The sequence below is a fragment of the Lethenteron reissneri genome, chromosome 34 (assembly GCF_015708825.2).
Source record: "Lethenteron reissneri isolate LAM-NWPU_2019-01 chromosome 34, ASM1570882v1, whole genome shotgun sequence".
NCBI lineage: Eukaryota > Metazoa > Chordata > Hyperoartia > Petromyzontiformes > Petromyzontidae > Lethenteron > Lethenteron reissneri.
Genome location: NC_083812.1, coordinates 4459136 through 4485468, shown reverse-complemented (window position 1 = coordinate 4485468; position 26333 = coordinate 4459136). Strand labels below are relative to the sequence as shown.

General features: G+C 42.7%; 1 protein-coding gene across 4 annotated transcripts; it reads left to right on the top strand.

Annotated features, from left to right (window-relative positions):
- Positions 1 to 214: 214 nt before the first annotated feature.
- On the top strand, positions 215 to 25507 carry LOC133350568 (glutamine--fructose-6-phosphate aminotransferase [isomerizing] 1-like). 4 transcript variants are annotated; one of them, XM_061565034.1, is made up of 20 exons: positions 215 to 383; positions 2842 to 2949; positions 3470 to 3577; positions 3863 to 3988; positions 4090 to 4148; positions 4770 to 4904; positions 6808 to 6869; positions 7046 to 7125; positions 7312 to 7371; positions 8468 to 8576; positions 10258 to 10421; positions 10919 to 11014; positions 11150 to 11247; positions 11383 to 11503; positions 12293 to 12450; positions 12882 to 12996; positions 15127 to 15254; positions 16884 to 17051; positions 17882 to 18043; positions 20343 to 25507. In XM_061565034.1, the coding sequence occupies exons 1-20, from the start codon at positions 377 to 379 to the stop codon at positions 20385 to 20387; spliced, it is 2109 nt and encodes a 702-aa protein (XP_061421018.1). In that variant the 5' UTR covers positions 215 to 376; the 3' UTR covers positions 20388 to 25507. The 4 variants fall into 4 exon arrangements, with proteins under 4 accessions (XP_061421018.1, XP_061421017.1, XP_061421021.1 ...); XM_061565033.1 differs by having other exon boundaries at positions 10919 to 11020; XM_061565037.1 differs by lacking the exon at positions 7312 to 7371.
- The last annotated feature ends 826 nt before the right edge of the window (positions 25508 to 26333 follow it).

The window sequence follows — 26333 nt, the reverse complement described above, 5'->3', positions numbered from 1 at the left end:
CTCACCCCCACACCCCACTCACCCCCCCACTCACCCCCCCACCCCACTCACCCCCCCACTCACCCCCCCACTCACCCCCCCCCCCACCCCCCTCACCCCACTCACCCCACTCACCAACCCCCAACCCCACTCACCCCCCCACTCCGTGTGACGTCACCGTACCAATGACGTCGCAGCGCCTCGGACCAATCGCTGCCCTCGCCAGTCTCGCGCCTCGGCACTTGCCACGTTTACCCGCTTGGCTGGGAGTGACGGCCTCAGCGCGCCTCACGTCGCCCTCACAGCCGCAGAGCCTCCGCGCCGCTCGCCCTAAGGCCGAACGCACGCGCTAAGACGTTGCTTTGCCCCCACAGTCTCGTCCGAGAAAGCCGACGGCATGTGCGGTGAGCGGCCCGGTGTTCGTGGTTTCGTTTTTTTGCGTGTCTCTATGCAACGTCGCGGGGCGGTGCGGACCCGGCCGCCCGGGTGTCGCCGTTGGTGCGGCCCGGGGGTTGAGGGTGAGGATCCCGGTATGGGAAGCAGGCGAGGGCGGGGCTTCGAACGCGGCCTACGCGAGCTCGCTTGTTTGAACGTGCGCAGTGATAATTGTGGGTTTATTAATAGCGATGCAATTATTTTTATTTTGTTTATCAAAGCTTAGTTTTAACTCATGATGTTGTTAGGAAGGTACAATTTTTGTGTAATATTTTTGACGTTTTTCAGTCACAGTAACGCAATGTATGAATGAAATTGTTTCAAGATTGTATTAGGATCCTACACATAGTAATACAATCGGGCTCAATATTTATTTCAGGAGGGTTTATGTAAATTATGTATCCAATAAAGTTTCACTGAGTTTAAGGATCATTTTTAAAAAATTGTTGTATATTCTTACAGCACTTAAGTCACGGACACAAAATAATCCTGTCGTTATATTTATAGCAAAACACCTCAGACACTAGACTTTTTCATTATTGTATCCGGTGACCTTTATACCAGATAATAGCCCGTCACAATACATTTCTGTAATAATCCATGATTAATTTATGTCATTTAATCGACGTAAGCCTCACTGAGTTTTATGGGACGTATAATAATTCGTATGCTTAACGCATTTTAGCTTGTCCAGGAAATAGTCTCCACGTTTTTAAAGCTAGCTCTTTCAAAAGGTAACAATTTAACGTATTTGACATATCTTAATCGAGTCGCACATTTTTTTCAAAAAGTTCCTGTAGTAATTAGTTTTTTCCAATGAAGCCACAATGAGTCATTTTCAGTAGGATTTTCCTTTGGGATATTTGGACCAGTAGTTTTTTGTTTGCATGTAGGAGGAAACCAGAGTACACGAAGACAATCCTATGCTTTTGTCGACGCAAGAATAAAGTATATAACTCGCTGGCTGTATTTTCTTGGGAGATTATGCTGTGTGTATTTAGGATTACGATGTGTACTGTATATCCTGGTAGGTGTGACGTTTGCATGTGCTGCTGTATTTGTGCAGTTTGGTGATGGTGTCCGTTAGCATATCTCGTTCCTGTGTACTGTACGTGATTTTAAAGTCGTAAAATACGTCAATGTCAAGAACCAAGAAACCGGATGTTTCCACCCAATGTGTACACAGCTTTGCTGTGTCCGGTTGTATTCACGTTATTATGAGTTAATGGTCACTTTTTAAGAGTCCTTAACTGTGTTTTTTTGCCTGTCAATGGCCAGTATTTTTGAACAAATCAATTAGGTCCCTTTAGGTGAAGTTGATCATCTACTTCCAGTAATTCGAATGATAATGTTGCAGATGTTGCTTCCAGGTAGTCAAAGTAGAGTGAAGCACTGACCTATTACGATAATTAGTGGTAATTTGTTTTGTGCCTGCAGGAAATTGTTTTACTGGCAAAATGCCATGCTGATGCACATTGCTTGCTCTACTTTTAATGTAACATACCCCTAACTTGTATTGATTTTGCTCCAAAGCTTCTCTTAGTAATATGGATGTTTGGGTGTGTATTGCCAATATGGGCTGTAACCACAAACAATTGTTTGATAAATTGTGTATAACAAACTATATGAATTTTGTACTCTGTTTGGCCTTATGTGACCAATGTTTGTGCTGCACGTGGCCAGATATTTTTTTCATTTATTAAATACACCTGAATATATTATATCCTCAATTGATTTGATGCAAATGTTACATGTATTTGTAGTCCTGAATTGGCATCTCTGGCCATATATACCATTAGTTATCTATCCACTTACCCATATTTGTCCATGAGTGGATGAAGACCTCCCCCAAACCATAGTCTTAGGATGCAACAATCCATCTTTGAACTTTTACTTTGGCTGGTTTGATGTTAACCGGTTACGTATGTATTTGGTAAAGGTCGAAATATATACCAACGGAGTTGGGTGCTCTGAGTGTTGTAAATTGTTTTCATGGGCTTGGCTGGGGCAGGGCATAGGTGAAAAAGCCACTTAAACCTACATTTTATAAGTCAACAAGACATGTGGTCGGGTTTGACCTCATTCCTGCCTGGTTTCTGTTGAATCTTGACTTAAAGCTTTCGTGACTGCCGGAATTCATATTCTTTGGGTCTTTCGGTAAATCACGTGACTTTACCGAAAGAGGAGGCTTTCTGTTGCTTTGAAATTTACCTGTGGCCTGGCAGCATTTTATCGTGAATTGGCATTGCAGCCCAATTAATTTAGTTCGTGTATATCTCTCCCATGTGTTTTAATTTTGTACCGCATGTTGTTCAGAGCTAAATCTCAGATATTTTGTCGAACCACACGCAGTACGCAGTAATGTAGTTCCTGGAAATGTATAGGAAGTATGTAAAGATGGTGATCGTAGATTGTTTTGCCTTGCAGGAATCTTCGCCTACCTAAACTACAATGTGCCTCGCTCACGGAAGCACATCCTGGACACCTTGGTTAAGGGACTGCAGAGGCTGGAGTACCGTGGATATGACTCTGCAGGTCTGAATGCTGTCTCACTTTAGAATGCCATAATTTTGCCACCTATTACTTATAACAAATATGCATACATATTTACATAAATTATCACCTGCATCCTCATCAAAAATTGTAAAAAACAAACATAAAAGATCTTATCTTGTAGATGCATACCAGCCAGTTTCCTGGGCTGTCTGATATAAGTTTGAACATTTTGTTAGGGAAAAATAATATTTTTAAATCACGCCTGTAAGCATGATTGTAACATCACTCCCAATTAAAAAAATATATAAATCCACCACAGTAGTGTCACTCGAATTCTCTTCACTGCGATTCCATTTTTAATGAAGCTTAGTTCTCATCGGTTACAACTGAACAAATTAGGTGTTTATCTTCAAAGAGATATTTATATTCCGAGTAGCATGTTTCCTTTTATGTGGTATTCTTTTATTTAGTTATATCTGTAGTACTTGTGCCTTCTGAATGAAAAGTATCTGAAGTTGACTATAGGATTTATATTGCTGGTTTGTGGTCTTGTGCACAGGAGTGGCCGTGGATGGTGGAAATGACAAGAACTGGGACAATAACTCCAAGGTTATCCAGCTCATAAAGAAACGAGGAAAGGTGAAGGCCCTGCAGGATGAGATCTACAGTGAGTAACAAGAGAATACTTGTGGGTGAATTTTCATAAAAAAAAAATATCCGTTAGTTTCCTAACCAAATTCAAATGCCCTCCTATATTAACTAGAAATTTGAATGCCAGTTGCTGCGGTCAGTGTGTTACTTGGCGCTGAAGCCACAATTTCCATTTCGTTTATGGCAGATGTCCTTGGGAAGACATCTGCTGAAGCTACCCAACTTACCACTCCATGTTCTGCTTTTTAAACGTCTACCGTCTGTATGTTACATGTTACGTTTTTCTGCATGCTTTGCACAGAACAAGATTCCTTGGACTTTGACATCGAGTTTGAGACCCACGTGGGTATTGCGCATACTCGCTGGGCCACTCACGGAGAGCCCAATGCAGTGAACAGCCATCCTCAGCGGTCAGACAAAAACAATGGTGAGTGAGTAGGTGCCTCTGGGCTTAGCCACTCTGGCAATGCATTCACCCCAAAAATGTCCCTTGTGTTGGAACTCAAATAATGTATTTTCTTTTCCTAGAATTTGTTGTGATTCACAATGGAATCATCACCAACTACAAGGACTTGAAGAAATTCTTGGTAAGTTTTTAAATTTCGAATGAACCCTAATTATCTGTGTGTATATACTTAGTAGGGGCAGTCAGGTTGTTATGACACTGTCACACTTGAAAATATCCCAAAATGTAAAGATAATTTCTCTAATGTAAGACTTATGTAAAATCCACCCTGCAATACACGTATTTTCTTGGCTTCTACATCCATGTAATACCATCAGTGTGTAAATTATCCCATTGATTTGATTCATTTGATTCATTTATACATTAAATTACAATTTGAATGCCTTCAATTTACTATATATTCAAACATCCGTGATTCAGATGCTTCATTTGCTTTTTTCTCTAGTAACCAATTGCCTTCTGTCAGTGCCCAGTCAGCCTATAAGTAGTGGGAGGTAGCTGTGTCTCTTTTGTTATCCCCGTGGGCTGCAACTCCATCCCCCAGCTTTCTGTGTTGTCATCTCCCTACCAGGCACAAAACCTTCCACTGTTTATGATAGCACTCTCTTTTGCCCCAAAAAAATAATACACATTGAAAGCATAAATCCGTCTCCTAGTACAGTGCGTTGGGGTGTTGTTGAAATGTTGACGCTTTGTAAATCTCAAAGCGTAATAACCGGTTGCATTTTAATTTCATTTTCAGGAGAGCAAAGGCTACGAGTTTGAGTCCGAGACGGACACAGAGACCATCCCAAAGCTTCTCAAGTACATGTACGACAACCGCGAGAGCGACGAGATCAGCCTGAGCACCCTGGTGGAGCGTGTCACCCAGCAGTTGGTGAGTGGCTCCAGCGCTGTGCACAGGCCAGCTAACGGGAGGAGGGGGCAACCTGACACGCACTGCTGCTGCTAGCAAATGCATGTCTGGGAGGGGCATCCAGACGTGCATTTGTTGCACCTCCGATTAGCACGGTTGGCCACGTACGCTGCAAAAAGAAATTCGGCATAGATACAGCCGCAGCAGCATGTACACAGAAGGTGACACCTTTGTGTTGTGTGCTGTGCATGCTGTGGAGTGTACCTCCCTTTTATTATTTCACCGCTGGATGAGGGCCAACCCACGCCTCGCCGATCATAGTGGTGAGTTGATCACACCTCGCCAAGCTGGCCACTGAGTTGGTGAAGATGGGAACCATAGTTCTGGGAGCGTAGAAGTACAGTAAAATTATATATTTTTCTGCACTGCCCTCTGCTGTCTACAATGTTGCCCTACAGCCTACAACACCTGGTTTGTGTTTAGTCGTCACCCATCCAAGCATCATCCTGGCCCAAATTCTGCTTATCTCTGAGATTGAGTGCATTCCTGGTAATGTGGTCAAACGCATCATCTTTGTGTAAATTTAGCGGAGGTAACGATGCATCATAATAATATTGATGTTTAAGCTCTTATGCATTGGCTTGTGTGTAAAATTTTACGTTTTTATATTTATATACTAGCTTATTTGCTCGTCCTAGGACGGAAGCTGTAATGTTTACGAAAAAATTGTATCTTGTGTAAATTTAATGGCAGTGAATCTTGCACCAAAGTATGTCATCAAACACTTCACTGCATTTCACTGTAGCACTGTATTAATAGCAGTGATTCTTGCACAAATTTACGTCATAAAACACCTCAATTCATGTCACCTTAGCACTGTATTTAACTCCCCTTCAAGTTGTTCAAATCCACTGCTCTGATACTTTATTCTCTTCTGCTTTCGATTGCTAGGGTTGAAATAAATTGTAATTCGATACAATATCTGGAAATTCACTGAGAAATGTCGATTTTACCATATTGTTGAAGCATAAATTAGACCTACCTCTTTTGTCTCAAGTGCTGAAGAAATAAATGAAGACACCAAATCCACTTTGTTGCTGCGTAGAATTATTTATTAGATTCACTTTCAATAAAGAAACGTCAAACTTAAAGCGAATTTGCGAAAAAATATTTCCGCTCGACCTTCTGCGTGAGTGTAAAAAAATTCACCCGCTCATGAATATTAATGATGGGGGGGGGGTACGGCATGTGGAGTGACGTCACGTGCATTACACACAAACATTCTTGGCTCAATATATTATAGTAGTAATACACTGCATGTAATCAGTTTACACGGCCCCTGCAGCTACGAGAAGCCACTGCCTTGTACAGCAATGTTAAAATAAAGAACCGTTTCTTGCATATAATTGCAACTCTGAATCGTTACTACTGAATTTCCAAAGGAGGTATATGAATGTTTATGCCCCTGAAAAAAATATATGAAAATAAAAATGTAATATTTATTATTTAGGCAAAGGAGTGTTTGTTTGGCAGGGGTGGTTGTGGGGACATGTGGGGCAAAGGAAGCATTTGGAGGGCATTGAATCATTAATTTTATTGCTTATAAAGACACTGTACAGTATTATTTATTTAATGCTTAAACTTATCCAAGTATATGTTCTCAGTTTATTTTAGTATTTAGTTTGTGTCACCTGTAGAAAGGGATTCATTAAAAATTTAATGTAAAAATAAAAACAACAGCTCACATGTTCCCTTCGATAGTTTGAATGCATGTGTTGCCTGCTGTGGCCATCTAGCATGCTGGGAACATATTGTTCAAAACTTGTTCAGATCAGTTTTGGGATTGTAATTATGTTGTGATTAAAGGGGGGTTGATTTGTATATGTCAAGATGGAGTTTGTGTGATCATTTGTTTCTGTTGCAGGAAGGAGCATTTGCTTTGGTCTTCAAGAGCGTGCACTTTCCAGGCCAGGTGGTGGGGACAAGGTCATTACAGCACTAATTTAACAGCTTGAATTGGAAGCCGCAAGTGTGCTAAACCACAACCATATTCGTAGTGATTTTTGCCCCTATTCAGCCCTTGAGTCAACATGAATGAACGCGCGTTTGTCACGTTGTTTAGTTTTCTATGCGCATTTTCTGCATTCACTGTGGACGTGCAGACGTGGAGGACCTCTGCTGATTGGAGTGCAAAGCAAACACAAGCTTTCAACCGACCACATCCCCGTCCTGTACCGCTGTGGTGAGGCACTCGCGCGTTGCTGTGACACCCTGCCAAAGTTGGCAGGCAGCACCCACATCACCCCTAAGTACCCTCTTTCAACTGACATCTTTTTTTTTTAAACAGAAATGCAGTCTTATCATTTTTTATTTTTTTTTATTGTTTGTTGGTTGCATGTGTTTCCACACACGCCTTCTTTCTACCCAGCTGACAAGCAAGTATCAGCATTGCACCAGCTCACTACCCAGTGGAAAGCAGATGAAGATGGCGAGTACTGCTCGTCAGACGTCAAGACCTCCGCTTTCTTTCTAGCCCTTTTATAGAATCCACTTGCCATCTGTGTGCAGAGATGGGATATTTGATTATCATTATCATTCTTGGTGTTGGGGTGTGACGGTGAGGGTGGAGGAATAATAAGTCTGTTCCCATTGTGTGAACTTAATTTAGGCAATCATTTGCTGCCTGCGATTATCATATGCTGTGTTTGGCTGGAGAAGGCTTTTTTTTGCAGTACTTGCCTCCAGCTCGGCGAGTATAATCTTTGCATATGTAATGTAGACACTTCCGTCATTTAAATTTCAATATTTTCACATGTACGTATCATTATTGTTGTTATTCGGAGAACAGAATGTGTAATCTGGCATTGCTGAATTAAGTGATGCATGCATGTGCATAGAATCATCATTTTATTACCGGTAAACACTGATGAACCACAAAAATTTGATGAATAAAAACCCAATTGGCATTTACAATTGTATAATGATTTACGCCGATGCTTGGTCGTAACCTGCAAATAAGCCTCACATTGTGTCGGAATCTTTGCATTGTCATGCTTATTTCCAATCAGCAGGCATATATTGAAGGCTGCAATACAGGAGGTGGGGAACCTTTTCCTTACTGGACTTTTGTGAAAGAGCTTCATAGCTCATCGGAATTCTTCCAGTGTAAACAAGTATTTAGATTCTGATTGCTGAGGGCCAAATAGGACTTTTAGAAACCTTGTCCCGTGCAGGAGTCTCTTGCAGTGACAGAAGTGACTGAGCAGCTTTAAAAATATGTTGTTGCCTCCGGGTCAAATCTTCTCCTCTTGCACCAAATTAGTGTAGCTAAGATGCATTGATGGATAAGTTACGATTAGATGGCTGTTTTTGAATTAAGTGGGTAGGCTTCATGAGAGCACCAGCCTTATGAAACAAATTTGCGGACTGTTGTAGGTTCCCCACCTCTGCTATCATCGTAACATTTATAACGGAAGCTTAATTTTAGGAAAACGTAATCCCACGTAAAGGTCAGTGGATTTGCGGTTGAAGTTCTTTATTTCTGCGTGTTATTTTGTTGGTGTTGCGTGTGTATGTGTGCTTAGGAAAGGAAAAGAAGGCTGTATCAACACTGCCTCGGGTTGATGGGGACACGTGTCTGTACCCGATTGGGGAAGAGACTGGTGTGGAGTATTATTTTGCATCGGATGCAAGGTGTGTCCTGTACTTCAGGATAATGGCATAAATTACCCATTTTTCAACATTCCAGTAGGGCATCTTCTCGGTTCTTTTGGTAAAGTCACGTAGAAGGGAAATAAACAATAATACAAAAATTAAACATAATAAAATACAATTCTCACGACGTTTCGGCCACAATGCAAGCAGCTGTCCACCTGAGGACGGCTGCTTGTGTTGTGGCCGAAACGTCATGAGAATTGTATTTCATTATGTTTATTTTATTATTTCCCTTTTACGTGACTTTACCGAAAGAACCAAGAAGACGAATCCCTGCAGTCACGAAAGCTTTAAATCGAAATTCCAGTAGGGCAGTTCCACGAATTATTTTCATATCCTTTAAAGATGTGGGTGATTATTTGTGTAATCATGAAGTGGCTTTTTACTTATTCATAGCATGCCATCTAATTATGACTAAATTCAGATGGAATTTCCCCCCCACGTTTCTTGGTAAGGGAGACGTCTTCATCAACTAACCGTGGTTTAGGACATTCGGACGGACCAGGATGGAATTGTTTTGGTTCTTCCAGTTCGGATGTGTGTCAAACCGTTGACTTACTTTATTAGCCTATTTTTTGGTTAACTAGACAGGTACCTTCAAATTACACCATATAAACTAATGATGATTTAGATATTTTGACTGATGTTGCCTAATTTGTATGTCTCGTGCTATTTATTGATTTCAGTTGCATCTAAGTTTACCAGGTTTCCATGGCTAACGGGAAAAATTGCTTTGGCAACATTCATTTGACACGATACAATAACATTGCACATGTGGTGTCGTAATTTTGCAAAAAAAAGTTTTTCCAACAAGACATTGCCAAGCGCTCATTGGCATAGCAAGCCATTATATATTTAAGTTCAATAGTACTGTAATACCCCGATTTACGTCTCCCCGTTTTACGTAGTTTCACAAATACGTCGCCACTTTATTATTAACACCGCTGCCTGATTTGCATCGCCTCAAGCCACGCGTTGTTGACAGCATCGTCCGTCCTTTCTCGTATCCGTCGCCTCGGCCTACACCTCCACCTACTACCCTGCGAATCGGTTTGAATGACGTCGTTTTGATATTCGTCGCACCTTTCAGGAACGCATCCCCGACGTAAACCACCGGGGTATTACTGTACTCAAATGCTGAGACAGAAAATATTTTGCAACCGTTGTAGCTTAAATAACACTGAAAAAAACCAGTAGAGTAATTACAGACTTTTACACAACTGGTAAATGAAGATGTACTTGCATCTGATAAGAATCATGCCTGGTTATTACTTGGATCGTTGACTGCCTAGGAATACCATGTGTTCTAGACTTGAGCTGCGTGGTGGCCAAGAGTTTGCAGTAGAGCGACACATTTGATCAATATTCACGTAGGTTTGAAAGTCATCCCCTCAAATCGGTAGGATGTCTCCAGGTACTTTGCTTTTCACATTGCAAGCATCAGTTAGTGGAATTAGTCAAACATTCAGTACCCCCGTGAAAAACACATAATCAGGCTGTCTGTGATAATTAAAGGGATTTGCTATTCTTACAGTAAATTGCATCGTGTTTATGCTTAGATTTTTGAGTGACTCCCGCGCTTTAGTAAACCCTCCTCCACACGAACACCTGCGGCGGCGGGCAGAGTGACATTGCCGCCCACCTGTGTCCGATTTCGCAGCGCAATCATCGAGCACACGAACCGTGTGATCTTCCTGGAGGACGACGACGTGGCGGCGGTTGTGGACGGTCGTCTCTCCATCCACCGCATCAAGCGCACTGCTGGGGATGACCCGGCGCGTGCCATCCAGACCCTGCAGATGGAACTGCAACAGATCATGAAGGGTGCGTCACTAGCCCAGGGCCGTCGGGCCTGCGCTCTTGCTCTCTCTTATCGTGGGCACATATGACGTTTGCGTAACCCTTTAGCCGAAACTCCCAATGGGGGGATTGACCCCAAATTCCACGCAGTCTCCTTTTAAAATTCTAAATAAGGACGGCTATATTTTTTTCCAGGTTGCTACAGTGTTGGTGCAGGCAGCCAGAGTAAAACAAGAATCTTGTTTAAAACTTCATTGACAAATAGCTTTGACCTTGTGTTACGCGTGTTCTGTAGAAATCCAGGTTAGGCTAATTAGAATGGCGCTTGTGTTAAATTACACGATATACATCTTCATTTGTGTTAATGATATGCGGTAGTTTAAACGCACTTTAGCATATTTCTGAGATTTTTGCCGTGACACTTTGACATTGGAGCAATTCCTGTGTTATGCAATGCAAATGTGCCCCTCACACGTGCCTACGTGGGCCCACATCTGTTTGCTGTTGGATTCTCAACGCAGGGAGCTACAGCTCTTTCATGCAGAAAGAGATCTTTGAACAGCCCGAGTCCGTGGTGAACACCATGCGTGGCCGTGTCAACTTCGACGACTTCACAGGTACAGGTGGACAAATTTTCTGTACCTACAGCCCCCAGCCATGCCTCATGTTATTCATGCTCGTAATTCGGATATGAGCTTTGATTAAAAAAAAAAACCCCGGGCAAAGTTTCTCATGTGCGCACCTGTTCGCAGTGTTGCTGGGAGGCTTGAAGGATCATATCAGAGAGATCAGACGGTGCAGGCGCCTCATTGTCATCGGCTGTGGCACCAGCTACCACGCAGGCGTTGCGGTCAGTACCCTCCCAGACAAAAGAAGTCTTTGGACTTGACTCCCAGTGTTGGCAGCGGCAAGGCTTTTCCGCTGCATAGTGCGACGCGAAGGCTCTGACTCGGTCACGTGGACGTGGGGTGCGATTTGCTTTCAGACTCGCCAAATCCTGGAGGAGCTGACGGAGTTGCCGGTGATGGTGGAGCTCTCCAGCGACTTCCTTGACCGCAACACGCCCGTCTTCAGAGATGATGTCTGCTTCTTCATCAGCCAGTCGGGTAAGATTTTTTTAAAAGCCTGTCGACGAGCACAACAAGACGCGGATGTGTTGGGGGCGTCCAAATGCTGCCTCGGTTATTTAGAGATCACAGAGCAGGAATGTGGGTTCTTTGGAATCCCGCACAATGCCCAATGAAGTGTTTTTGCATTAGGCTTTTGTCAACTGGAGTCCTGCAACATGCATGTGAAACGTTACCGTCGGCATCAAGTAGGCGTGAAGTTACTGGTGTGGTGGTTTCCACACTGAGCTGTGAACCCGGAGACTGATGTTGTGATTCCTAGCTTACAGCTATTGTCGGTGGCAAGTGATATCTGCATCCATGTTGGGTCCCCTTAAATAAACTGTACTGACCAGTGCAGTGAAGGAAGTATGGTCAATAAATCCCGTGACTGACACGACATTTATACGTGCATATACTAATTGTTGCTTTTATCTGTACTGTCTACTCAGCCTTACTGTGAAATATGAATGTAATGCTCATGTTTTTTTACGTAAGTAATTCTTACACGTGCAATTCGCTGCGCTTATGAGTCTTAAGGATACGTTTGAATGGTCAAAGTGAAGCATTATTACGTGTGAACTTCTTTCGCACCGTACGTAGCCAACCGTTCTAACCAGAGGTTTCTAGTAACCAAGGTAGCAATCGTAGGATTGGGCGTTTTTATTTTAGCGCACAAAGTTGCCCTGCTATTTCTACCGTGTCACTTGTCGCGGAAGCTCAGGATATTCGAACGGATTGGCTCGAATGGAGGCGATTAGCTTTGACCCCCACGTGTGCTTCAATCAGGGGAGACCGCGGACACACTCATGGCGCTGCACTACTGCAAGGAGCGCGGCGCGCTGACGGTGGGCGTCACCAACACGGTGGGCAGCTCGATCTCACGTGAGACCGACTGCGGCATCCACATCAACGCCGGGCCGGAAGTCGGCGTGGCCAGCACCAAGGTGAGCTGTCGCGCAGCTCACCGTCAAGACGTTTGCGAGGACAGAAATTCAAATGCAGCTCTTGCTTAGCGCAAATATAATGTTACTGGATGATGTCATGATACATGATTTGTTTCAATTATAGTACTGTGATTTTAGTAATGTGATGTGTCTTACACTCAAAACTGCTGAAGACCACTTTTATTATTATTTTTCAATATTACATGTGAGATACATCATACATGTAAGGTTGATGAGACGGAATAATGAAAAAATACAAAGCGGATGGTAAAACTTAACGAAAATATATCGATGCTTAAACTGAATCATGACAACTCATCACACTGTTGGACAACGGGGTGAGGATGGTAGTGATTTGCTAAATGCCCATTGGCCATGATGAGTTTGCATCTTTAAACCTGCTTGGCCGTGCGTGTGCGCGTGTTCCCCAGGCATACACGAGCCAGTTCGTGGCGCTTGTGATGTTCAGCCTGATGATGTGCGACGACCGCCTGTCCATGCAGAAGCGCAGGCAAGAGATCATCAGTGCTCTCCGCACTCTGCCAGGTGAAGATCCCCCCACCCCCGTTGTCAATCGCCCAACATGAACAATGACCTGAGCCTCTTGGTACTCCTGTTGATTTGTTCGAAAAAAAATGCATTCTGTTAATAACTCTAGAACCAAAAGTAATATAAAGCATACGTTGTACATAAATAATCCGCTAATAAAGAATCTCACTTTTAAAAATGCTAAAAAATTTCAGAGCTTGCTCGACAGCAGGTCACAGATGGCGGACTTGAAATATAAATACATTTTCATTATAGCCATATTTATTGAAAGATGTTTGTTTTCATCATCATACTGCTATTGCTATATAAAAAAAATTGGCCATTATCCCATTTTTAACTTAAGAACCAGAAGTGTTACAAGGATGACCCACTGTGTGTACCGTGTAACCTTGTTGTGCATATGGGCTACGGTTGCGGGATTATTCCAAAGGAGGCGCCAAAGCTAGTTACTTATAAACAACTGATTGGAATTCATTGAAAAAGCCAAACATGCTGCATTAGCCTGACAGAGCCCTTCACAAAACAAAACTCACAGACGTATTTGCCAAAATGTTTTAGGCTTACTGAATTACATTCATTACAATTTTTTACGAAAAAAAATTGCAATAAAATGCTATGAAATGCTTCCATTGCTTCTCATAATTTTTGCACAGTGCCTCACAGAGACTAGGTGTCATTAATTAGCAGCTAATTAAATAATATCGGGCACCAGCCTCAAATACCACCAACCTTTTCCGCCTATCGGATGTGCACTGTCCCACCCTGCTGATGGGATGATTAATTATTTTCTCATTTTGGTATTCCCCCTACGCTGAACATGTTCTGTCTTCCAGAATTGAGCAGCTGTAATGAAAGCAACCGAATTGTATTCAGAGTTTGCTCGATTGAGGTTCACGTAAAGATTGCCATTTATACATTCCATTTGCTTGCTCGCATTGTTCATATTTCCTGTGAGTGGGCAGTCTTACTTCCAGATGATGTGCTGCACGTGTGTGTCAATGCGTGACTCAAAGCACTGTTTGCACAAGTGTTGTATAAATATGTTGATTTAATTATTACTGTCACTGTTTGGTTAGCTTGAATGGTTGTTATTTGGGGGGGGAAAGCTCTTATTTTCAGAAGCTAAATTAATTAAATGTTATCCCAGACATCATTGAACAATAGGCAAGGATCATTGACATTTTTTGACAATTCGTGAAATGAAAATAGTGAGCAACTATAGACTGGAGACCTGAAGTGATAAAAAAATATGTTGCTGGCCCCTCCACCTGGAACGCCATCCCCCTCCACATTCGCAGCACTGACGCTTTAGCAACTTTAAGCCCCTTTAAAAAATTAACCATGTTTTCAATTGACTTACTGAGCGGATCTCTGAGCTGGCCTCTGCGTCTCAGGGTCGCTGCCTTCGGGCAAGTGAAAGTTGCGCACGTTACAAATGAGCATTATTATTACGGATAATATTGGTTGCGAAAGCCTACGTCTTAAACTGATCATGCATCGTGCACAGGATGCATGCGATCAAGTCGTCCAAAAAATGCCAATCTCATCAGATGTTTTGAGGCTATGCAGCAGGGTTGGTTGAGTTGAGTTTGTCTTTTTATTGGTGACGACCATTGCTTGCCAGGTGTGAGTGATGCTGGAAGATCATCAGGAGATGGCCATGCTGAGTGTTGCCCCCCTCCTATGCATGGCCTTTCTCTTGTGTATTCCGATTCCCTCCCACATGAATCCAAACATTCATTTGCGGAATTGGCCAAACATTCCAATGCACCTTGTAAGGATGTCCCCCCGATAGACTCCCCCTGGAACTCTACTGAGCACGTCCCACTGGGCGAAGACCCTGGGGCCGGCCCAGGACACGCGGGCAGGACTATGTCGCTCGGCAGGGCTGGGAACGCCTAGGAATTCCCCAGGAAGAGCTAGATTCTGTCGCCAGGGAAAGGGAGGGAGGTCTGGACCGCCCTACTCAACATGCTGCCGCTGCGACCTTCACCAGGTCAAGCGGATTGAGAAACGAACAAATTAATTCCAATGCAGAACCCTCCTGAAAAATCTTCTCGATGAAATAAGCATAATGATTATAACGTGTCGTACGAATGTAAAATTATTTTTTGTTCTTCATTTCAGACCTGATTAAAGAGGTGCTTGCGCTGGATGATCAGATCAATTCGCTCGCTCATGAGCTTTACCAGCAGAGATCCCTGCTGGTGATGGGACGTGGCTTCAACTATGCCACCTGCATGGAGGGTGCTCTGGTATGATATTATTGTGGTGTTGATTGACGTGCATGAAATACGCAAGAGAGATTTTTTTTTTCCAGGAGACAGCGGTAGCTATTATTTAGCATTTTGTAGGTAGAACTGCATTCTGTATGTTTGTATTTTTGTTGACGGGGCCTTTTTCAGCCTGCGATCTAGGGACCAGTGAGCATTTATGTGGCCGTCCCAAGCGTAAATGCTGATTGAATGAGGCCCATTTCAGTTGTGAGAGTGTGTAATCTTTTCTTGGGCCGCGAGAATGAAGTAATGTGTGATCCGATGATGTGACCCTACACAGCTCCATTCAACTGGATGGATTTTCAAATTGCCCGATGGATTTTGAGGTTTTGCCAAGTCCCCTGTAATCACCGCTGCCCCCGCTGCAGTGTGCACAAATGAAATTGGACACATTCATTGTTGACACATCGGTTTCAAAGCTTAAATTCCATTGAGGTGCCTTATCAATTTTACGACTGAAGTGTGCCGCTAACAACAGTTCAGTTTCACATGTGAATTAAAGTGGCTGTTGACCACGGCGTAGTCTTTGCGCGATGCACATTGGAATACTAAATTGATTAACCCTAATTGTAGCCCGTTATCCACGTGTCTGCATGTGGCTTCCTACATGCGTTTCCCTAATCTACAACAGATTGTCCTCTTTGCGTTTAATTTTTGCATAACTTATCCCCTCGTTAGGCTGCTAATTAGCATGTGGTAAGCTGCATTTAATTAGAGAGTGTAAATGAGGTTTCATATGCTCCGATTCAACATGTTATTGCTGAAATGGCTACTGACAGGCCATTGGCACTCAGCTGGGCGCTTAGAGAGAAGCTGGGGCTTTAGTATTGTTGTGGTTGAATTGTGCATGATTTATAATGTGCATAATGACTTTCTAATCTCTATTAACAGGAGTATCATCTCTTTTTATTATAAATCAATTCATTTTGTGGTGTGAAGTGTATATAAAATAGTTTTTTTCCCCTAATTCCTGCTCCTGTAGCAGAATGTTTATTGTAAAATGTATCAATGTAATTAGAATCCAGGCTCTTAAAACAATTGCTATTGCATTTGTGGAGACTGTTAGATTATTATTTAATTATATGGTAAATATGGCTACACTTAAGTTCAAAATGCATGCTTTCGTGTGTTCCATTTTCTGTCTCGTGTGTGTATTGTCAGGACAGCTCAAGGTCTTCGCTGTATCCCAGGCTGTTATTTTTGCTTCTAGTTTAAATTGGTATATTCTCCCACATTGTTTGCCATAGAAACAAACAGGCAAAGGCAACGATGAATTTACGTGGACATTTTTTAAGTCTGTGATTTCCTTCTCAGATGAGCACTGAGAGGCATGAACAGAAGCTCCTGCTTACAAATCTGAGCCAGTGGTGGAATTTCCTTGTTCCTTTTGCAGGAGTGATTATATCCAAAGGACAAGCATGATTTGCTTAGTCACACAATCAACCAGGATTTGAGCTCGCACCTTGCGAGAGCCGCTAGCTCTACCCACACAGTTCCACCCGGCCGGGTTGGAAAATGGAAAAGGGAAATAAAATTGAAACACGCGACTCGGAAGCACGCGTTTGTGAAACGTGTGCGGATATTTTGTTTTATTTCTTGACAATGTAGAAAATCAAGGAGATCACGTACATGCATTCGGAGGGCATCCTCGCCGGGGAGCTGAAGCATGGGCCCCTCGCACTGGTGGACAAGCTCATGCCTGTCATCATGATCATCATGAAAGACCCCACGCACACCAAGTGTCAGAACGCACTTCAGCAAGTGGTGGCCAGAAAGGTCAGATTCATCTGTCTTTCACAGTTCTTTCACAACTGCATGGAGTTGCCTTTTGGATAAATCCATTTGTTTTGTTGTTTGCCATTGGAGTTTTAGATCTCACACCGGAAAGAATAGTTGGCCAAACGGAGGTCGAGGAGTTTAATGTTTACCAACAGTGTGTACAATTATATAAGCGCAATACATTGAACGTTACTGCAGCTATACAAAATGGTTAAACGGATATTATATTATCAATCCACTGCTGGATAAAGCAATAACCTCTCTCCATACCACGTCGGTCATGGGGCTTCACCATATTTCACCACACTGGTCAGTGCGGGTTTGTGAGGGACGAGTTTAGATATTACTGATGTTAGTCGTGGCCGAAATTTAGCTCCATTTGCCGGGTTGATAGCGCACTCCCCTAATCACGCTGCCACCGCTCCACCCCGTTATTACAGTAAGGTCTCGAGTACGCGGGCTCAGAGTATGCGGACCCACTCATACGTGACCGACCCCGATTCATATTTACACTTGTGACTTGTGCTTTCTCTACATGCACGCGGCGGGAAGCGAGGAGTCAAATCACCCACCATCACGCGCACGTGGATTTGAGGGATTGTAACTGTATCGCCCGCGCAAGAAACGTATACTTAGCGACTTGCTTACCATTTCCTCTATTTTGTACTCCTATCGTTTTTTGGTTTTGTTGCGCTGTTGTGACTTGTTGACCCACTCATACTGTACATCTGTGAAAAAGAGCTTCATAGCTCATCGGATTCCTCCAGTCTAAATAAAGATTCCGATTATTCTGATTCCGTCATTTTCACCGACCTCCGTGTCTGCAGGGGCGGCCTATCCTGATCTGCGAGAAAAACGACGACGAGTCGAAGCTGCTCGCATACCGCACCATCGAACTGCCGCACACGGTGGACTGTCTGCAGGGCGTCCTCACCGTCATCCCCCTGCAGCTCCTGTCTTACCATCTGGCTGTCCTGCGTGGCTTTGACGTAAGTTTTGCGCATTTCAAGTGAAAACAAGGAAGAAATATGCCCACGAACAGATTCTCTCACGCCGTCCAAAATGTGGTTGTCACACTGCGCACGGCGTCCAGAATCTGAGACTTGGTCACGCGTGATCACGTCATCGGGAGGGGAGACGCTCGCATGATGAGACATAGAATGATGACATTACACTTAATGATGTGATGTCATGATGTCATCATAGTGGCAGCTAAAACATAATGATTTAAGCGCTGTTTTTTTAAATCGCCAAATTTGTTGCAATCCTTTTATCAATTTGACTGCTTTTCTCGAAGCTAAGTCCTAAATAGCAACACAACTTTTCAAAAAAAAATTATTATCGTGGATCATCTAAGCAAAAGTTATTGTGACCCCTCCTGAGACACAGACAGACAAGCCCGAGCTAATGCAATTAAACTTTCAACCTTAGTCGGGGTGTGGGGGGGGTCGGAGCGTAAAAAATATGAACTCGCTGAAGCGCCCTACATCATTTTCAGATATCAAAGTCCAGCCCGGCTCTGCTTGAGCAAACGTACTTCCTGGCAGTGAGCCCGGCGGCTTGCAGTCGAGGCCCATAGAAAATTGACGGCATGTCGGCGGCCGAGTTGCTGACAGTTGCCGCGAGCTCTGGCGCTCGGGTCTGTGGATCAGACTTGCGTGATGGCAACAACAAAAAAATGGGTCGTGGGCATGGGGGTTTGCAATTTACAATTTTTTCTATTCCGCCCCCCCCCCTCTCCATCCTCCTCCCGCTCCAACTTCAGTACGGCAGCAAGCCCATTTGCTATTTTTATTTTGTGGTCGTAGTGTTGTAAAGCGGCGAGCTGTCATGCCCGGCCGTACCCCCTTCCACTGATCCCGTCACCTTCACTAATGTCAGCGCCGCTGGTATCGCGACAAGATGAGCTTGTTCCCCGCCCACGTCGCCCCATTAATGCGACGGAGAACGCCGTCGCAGCTCGCCCGGGACCAGATGCACAACACAAAATGTTCCACATGGCAGACGCCCGCTCTTACAGCAGCACTTTAATGACAATGGTTCACAAATAATATGCAGATCAAATTCCAAGGTTATTCATAATGCATTTAATGAGGAAGTCTTGAGAATGAGTTTTTATTTTAGGTTTGAAACGGTTGTTTGGCATATTATCCAATGCAAGGGCACTTCTAAAAGAGGTTCTTCTAGTTCTTGGTTCTTTCGGTAAAGTCACGTAGAAGGGAAGTAATAAAATAATAAAAATAAAACATAATAAAATCAAATAAAATTAAATTATTTGATTTTATTATGTTTTATTTTTATTATTTTATTACTTCCCTTCTACGTGACTTTACCAAAAGAACCAAGAAGATGAATCCCTGCAGTCACGAAAGCTTTCAATCGAAATTTAGGTTCTTTTAGCTATATGTTTCAATTGATAGGCTCAATAAATTGTAAGGAATTCAACGTCTTGACCTTGACATGTTTTCATTGATCATTCCTGAGATGTTGGGTTGAAATCTGTGCAACTGCCCAAGCTTAAAACGGGCTTCTCAAGTGCAGCCACTCGGTGGTCTCAGCTTGGTGGTCACCAATGAGTGCACAGAAAACTAAAATCGGTGTTGAAATTGAATCGGGCAAGATTCCAAGTCTGAGAAAGAAAAAAAACCCGTTGATTTATTGGTTTGACTGTCATGTGACAATCTCATAGCAAGAGTGTGTCTATCCAATTTGTGATGAATAAAAATGCATTCTTAGCATTATTTAATACTTTCTGTGTTAATTTGCTTTTTCTAACAATAGTGGAGGTGCTTCTTCTTGGTTCTTTCGGTAAAGTCACGTAGAATGTAAATAATAAAATAATAAAAATAAAACATAATAAAATAATTCTCACGACGTTTCGGCCACAACGCAAGTAGACAGACTCTGTCTCTTCGACAGACCTGTTCTCCACCTGAGGACGGCTACTTGCGTTGTGGCCGAAACGTCGTGAGAATGATTTTATTATGTTGTATTTTTATTATTTTATTATTTACATTCTATGTGACTTTACCGAAAGAACCAAGAAGATGAATCCCTGCAGTCACGAAAGCTTTAAATCGAAAAGTGGAGGTGCTGTGTAAGATTTCTGAATGGACTCTTCGTCCCGTGGAACGCCACGTACAACAACATTGGAACACATTTCGAAAAAGACCCCCCCCCCCCCCCACATTTTTTCTAAGAAACAAAAACATGTGTTTGAGTGCCTTTTAATGAGCAACGAGCAAGTGTAAAAAGTGACCTGAGTTTGTATTTTGGTGTTTTGTGCAGGTGGATTTCCCACGCAACTTGGCCAAGTCCGTCACAGTCGAGTGAAACGGCTCTCAAAGTTCCCCGGTGAAGCAAGAGAAATGTTTTCATTCGACACCGTCCTTTAGTCTTGTGCTTTCTCTGTGGTTTCCTGTCACTCTCCTTTTGGTACAATATGCAGCGTTGTTTCTGTCTTAAGGGTTTGCACCGGGTTCGTTTTTGATAGTTTGTGTGCGTAATAGATTTGCATTCCTTATTTACCGGTGTTGCTTGAAACAACTGTTTCTTCAACTGTCAAGTTAAAGTAGAACGGATGTTTATTTTATAACTATAGCTCTGTAAGCTGCTCTTACATGATGCGACCAATAAATAACACTGAACAAGAATGAAGTGGAAATCGGCTAATGTATTCGTTAAAAATATAATTCAATTCAATGCCGTTAACCCGGTGAGAGCCCAATGAAATTCATGCATTATCTATAACTACATTTAGGAGGAGCCTTTACATATTAGTTTAATGGCATCATGTTTAATTTACTTAGTGTCTTGGCATGCTCGAGATTGTAGAGACTTGTTAACCATAGCCATCCAGCTGTTGTATTTTGGCTTTGTGCGGTATCGCATGTCTTGTTTACAGGACAACAATAAGTGTCGTTGAAGGGAACATGAATGAAAGAATAACGTGAATAATATGGTATTCATCGTCTTGGTTCTTTCCGTAAAGTCACGTAGAATGGAAATAGTAAAATAATAAAAATAAACGTAATAGAAAAATAAAAAAAATACAAATAAAACATATAATAAAACATTTTATTATGTTTTATTTTTATAGTATTTTTTATTATTTTATTATTTCCATTCTACGTAACTTTACCGAAAGAACCAAGAAGATGAATCCCTGCAGTCACGAAAGCTTTAAATCGAAATTTAATATGCTATTGTTCTTCTAACTAGCCAGGGTGGTAATATCTCCAGAATGGAAAAACTCGATTGTCTTGAAGGGACGGTGGCCGATGGATGAGACTAACGAAGGAATGACAGCCAAAGGAGGGAACGTGCCCCGGGGGAGCAAGTCGTCCTCCTCCGAGGTGGTGGAGTGATGGTGTCCGCTCACGTGCAGGTGTGTTAGGTGAATTATTCCATCGCAGGACTGAGAGACGCTGATGGCAATGGCTTTCAGAGGCCCTCATCCTGCAGTGGAATTGATCATGGCTGATGATGTCTATTATTATATGAAACAAAAAATATTAGCTATTCGATATGCATCGACAATGGAAGGCTGTGCAACGTGTGAATTCGCATCAATTATGACACGCGTTGTTGCTTATATTTTTTGAAAAGCAGATGTGATGTGAATACTGAATGCAGATACTGTGGTTGTCGGCAAGTGTGGGAGATTGTAATTCACAGCAAATAGTTTGATCTTGGTGATATGCTGTGTTGGGCCAATTTGCTGCTAAATCACGAGCTTTATGCATGAACACCCATTTGTATTTAAATTATTAGTATTATGCTAAATAGTGGACACAAATAATCAGTTATGTTACCGTGCTTAAAAAAATACAATTTGCTCACAAATGCATCGGTTATTAAGGAATACATGCAAAAGTATGTTTATATTTATGCATTGTACATTTGACGTGTTTGTGTCGGCTCTTAACCTTATGTTAAAAAAAACTTAATTATTCAATCTGTCCTTCTAAAAGTAGAATGAAGCTAAACTTTATAAAGAGATTAGACTTTCAAATTTTTTTGTTTATCCTATACCATTGGAACTGATATAACTGGGCACTTGCGTCACGTGGCAGCATTGACAGGCATTTCGTATTTCCATTCCACATGTCAGGGTTGGCTTCGAAAGCACTTATTCATTGGTAGACAGAGAGACCTGTTTTTGTTGCAACTTTGTTAATTTCCTATTCTTTTAAAGAAGTATTGTACTCCATGTTATACATGAATAGCATGTATGACCCAACAATGTCAATTAGGGGTGTAAAGATCCATCGAGTCATTGATTTATTTATAGATAATTAAGATTATTGATACGTGCATGAGATTGCATATGTAAGAATCGATGTTTCCATTTGTGCAGATATGCAATTATTTCTTTTAGGGTTATGATGTGAGCAAAACTGCACAAACGAGAAAGAAAGAAAAAAACAACGCAAAGGAGATTGTAAAATTGGTACGATACATTCTCAATTATCGGATGGAATTACTGCCCCGATTTGCGTTGATTTGTGAAAGTCTCCCGGCAGGCACGAATCATTGTACCCCCTCTGTCAATGGTGCGCAGTCAATGCCCTCTATTTGCACTTATGTCTTCTTGAGCTCTTTATCTTTAGCCAATTGGAGCGTTCTCTTGTTATTCAAATTGTACGCCACCGAGCACAATGGCTGGGCCCATGCCAGGAACTGTGCGAGTGGACAGCCCCTACTGCCCAGCGGGGAAGAGTGGGTGGGGGAAAGCAGGGGCTTAACAGCTGTTTCACACCCACCCTGGGTACTAATGCCATTTTTTTTTGCAATGGGAACAGGAGTCAACAATTCCATTCAATTTGGTTTGTTTGCGTTTACACAACATCGCGTATGAAAAATAAGGCTTTGTGTTTCCCCCCCCCACTCCCCAAAAGAAAATAAACCCCGACATATCTAACTCATTTCCAATTACACGGGGAATATGAAGGGAGTCAAGCAGTTAAATTGAAAACTAATGCGCATTGACATTTGTGAGAAAAAAAGTGAATTCCAAAAGCGTTTGAAGGAAATTGTAGCAGAGGCCGTTCATAGTTGCACGTATGGTGCGAAAGAAGTTAAACACGTAAGTTACAGTAGAACTGATGCAAAGAGCGGCACACCCCTCCCTATTCATGGACCTCGGCAGGCAAAGTGGAATGCAATTTCAGCCTTCCCGAGGACACTGTTGGCGTCATTGGGTGCACTTCACAAGAGCATCGGCAATGTTCAGGGTAACTGGGGAGATTTGGAAGTTGGAATTACACGCAGTTCAAGCACCTGTTAATTGCGTGGAATGTAAATTGATAGTTTGTTGCAGCAAAAGTTCCGTTATCCGGTATCCGTGGGGAATGAAGTGTGTCGGTTAATCGAATACGCCAGTTATCTGATAAGTTACTTATGAAAAATTCGATAAGGTTTTCGCCTTTCTGGCAATAAAGCAGGTGTTAAGATGTTCATAGACCAAATAAATAACTTTTTGCAAGGAATCAGGTCTGCATTAACCACACTTGTGGTGAACATGCAAACAAACATGCTCTGATAATATACGAGCATTGCCTTTGACACTGATTGGCCTACACCAAAGACGGCAGCCTTCTTCATGGTCTAGTCTCATCGGCGTCGGACCAAACGGCGAAGAGTACAAAGACAATGCACGTGTCAGAGCATTTATAGCTCGGGGTGAGCAGCTCTATCATGGGACTTTTTTGATACTGGCTGTTAAACCTATGTTTCAGCAAATTTTCCAAGTACTTAAGTACATTTAAAGAAATCAACTAAGCCAAAATGTATCGTACGAGAAATAATATACACTTTTTACGGAGGCACTCACGGGTCGTTTGTAGAGCATTCTAAGTTGATCTTAGAGAAGGAGTGGGGCAGTTTAGAGTACGGTATACGGTAGGACAGTACTGTCTGAAGCTCCCGTAAACGACCCCTCTGTGATAAGCGCACGGCAAGATGCCGGATGGCTGTCGGAATTTTTTCCAGATAAGCGAAGGAAGATTTGTATTGCCGTCATGAAAAATGCCGGTTAATCGAGCATTCCGGATAGTAAATTGCCGGGTAACAGGACTTTTGCTGTATTTGTTCTGTGGTGGTGGAGGGGATTGGGAATGGCTGTGAGTATGGGTGATGGGACCAAACAGTACCTTGTAGAGGATACTCAACTTTATTTTGTTGTGCAATAAGTCTGTTAATTTGAAATTGTTATAATACTGGTGTCTGTTATTTTTTGTGGATATACAGTAGGTGGTGTAGCTGGTTTTTTTCCTACTATTACGCAAGTTCATTACCAATGTATCAAGTGTGATGATGATTTTGCGGTGTGATTTGAAAAGGTTACTGAAACTTACAGCTGAAAGCATCATCTGCTGCCAAGTCCAATTTGGGTAATGCTTTGCAGGTAGTGATATGCCCGTTTCCTTGCTTTTTTGAGTTTCGAGGCATCGCCTGTTGGATGTGACACGGGGGACACCCCGTGGAGGTGACACGATTTCAGCTTAAATCATTGGCCTCGAGTCACGGCGAATGGGGAATGGCTATCGTTGCCCATTAGTGTGACTGGACAGCTTCCACAACACCATTGCGTACATGCAAGTGTATCACCAAGCGTCATCGCTTCGGGTATAATGTGTAGTTACGCGGTCAGTCCCACCGTAACGTAATTACAGCGCGGAACAGCAGATCCTGATCAAGAGTTTGACGTGAGCATCATTTTGGGCTTTTGTCGTGCATAAATGCCCGCGTACGATGCTCATACAAACGCTCATTGGATTGAATTGGATCGAATGAAATGTCTTTATGTGGCCTCCGTTGGTCGTGTAATTGCGTTACCGTGGACTGTTCCACGTGGGCACTGCCTATTCCATTTCGGATTTCTATATGTATGAATTTGAGTTGGCAATTTTTTTAAACGATGGCTTAACTGTGTCAAACATGTATTTATAGATTTTGTTCAACAACAACAACAACATAGATACATGTGTGTTGGTTATGCTCCTGCTTTTTTTAGTTTCTTACTGCATGCACAGTATATAGTGCATTGCATGTTTTTTCGCTTTTTTTTCCCTTCGTCGCGTGGGACGTGTTTAACAATCATCAGATGCGTGCAGCGTGGAACAAGTACATTTGTATTTGAATGCCATGTAAATTGGTGAACGTGGAAGGACGCGTGGCGGGTTATTAAGACTGGAGTTTTGGAACCCCTGAATAAGAGCATCTGTAAAGATTACCCAAATTCACTGGCTTCAGCAGCAAGGGCAATGCTGGATTGTGTTCTGCGGAGCTCTGCAATAGAGCTGTGCATGTACAGGGTACGTGGCTGTAATAGGAGGAAGGCTTCTTCCTGGAAGGTTACAGGAGACAGATTTGTGGTGAAAGCCTTTTAATGAAGAACACCCTATTATATTGCTGTTTAGGATTTGTTTCTAATAAAATATAGGACACTCTTACATGCTTTGATTTATTTACCATGTTCATAATTATGCAAACACGCAATCCATTTAGCTGGTCACAGCAAACCAATTTGCATAATTTATCCATGTAAGTACTATGAATATGCACATCGTCGAAATATTAATGCTCTACATTAATTGCACTTCAAAACGTTAATGCATTTTAATTTAAGAGTCATTACCCTTAAGGTTTTAATTTGTACCCATTTTTCAGAACTTTCATGGCAGAACTCATCTCTTTCTTATTTTGGGGGGGGGGTCGGGTGGAGTGGGGGGCTTAAGATTGGTCCGTGAGTGGATCTCGTATCAAGCGAGCTAAATATCTGGCGAGTGTGCAGCGACGAAGCCGGGGCGGACGTCAAGGTTTGGATTGGCCCCGTAAACAGCAGTGACAGAATGTCGCTCCTTATTTCGCGAGGATCGCTTCGCGGGGTGGCGTCAGCGAACTCCGCTTGTGTAATTAGGTGGCCGTGTCCTGCGGCGCACGCTGGGCCGCGCCGCTGACGTCCTCGCTGGTCATTGTCCAACCGTGTTCACATCAAACCGCGAGGTTTTGTCAAAAATGTTTTATTGGGATGTCGAGCAGAGCATCCGAGAGACTTTTTGATTTGCCCCCCCCACCCCTCCGTTTTTTTTTCTTAAAGAGCGGCACTGCTGCCACGCGCATGATGGCTCTCTTCAAATCTATATGATGGGAGGCCGAGGCAAGTTGCCTCATTCAGAAATGTTTGCCTGGCTCCGACGAATATGCACGAAAAACTCCTTATTTTACTGTCATCAACATGCACCATTTTTGTCGTTGAGAAACAAAAGCAAGTGA

Coding starts and splice junctions, on each gene's coding strand:
- LOC133350568 (XM_061565033.1), top strand. Junction 10,422..10,918: donor ACTGCAACAGATCATGAAGG/GTGCGTCACTAG, acceptor TTCTCAACGCAG/GGAGCTACAGCTCTTTCATG. Junction 17,052..17,881: donor AGCAAGTGGTGGCCAGAAAG/GTCAGATTCATC, acceptor CCGTGTCTGCAG/GGGCGGCCTATCCTGATCTG.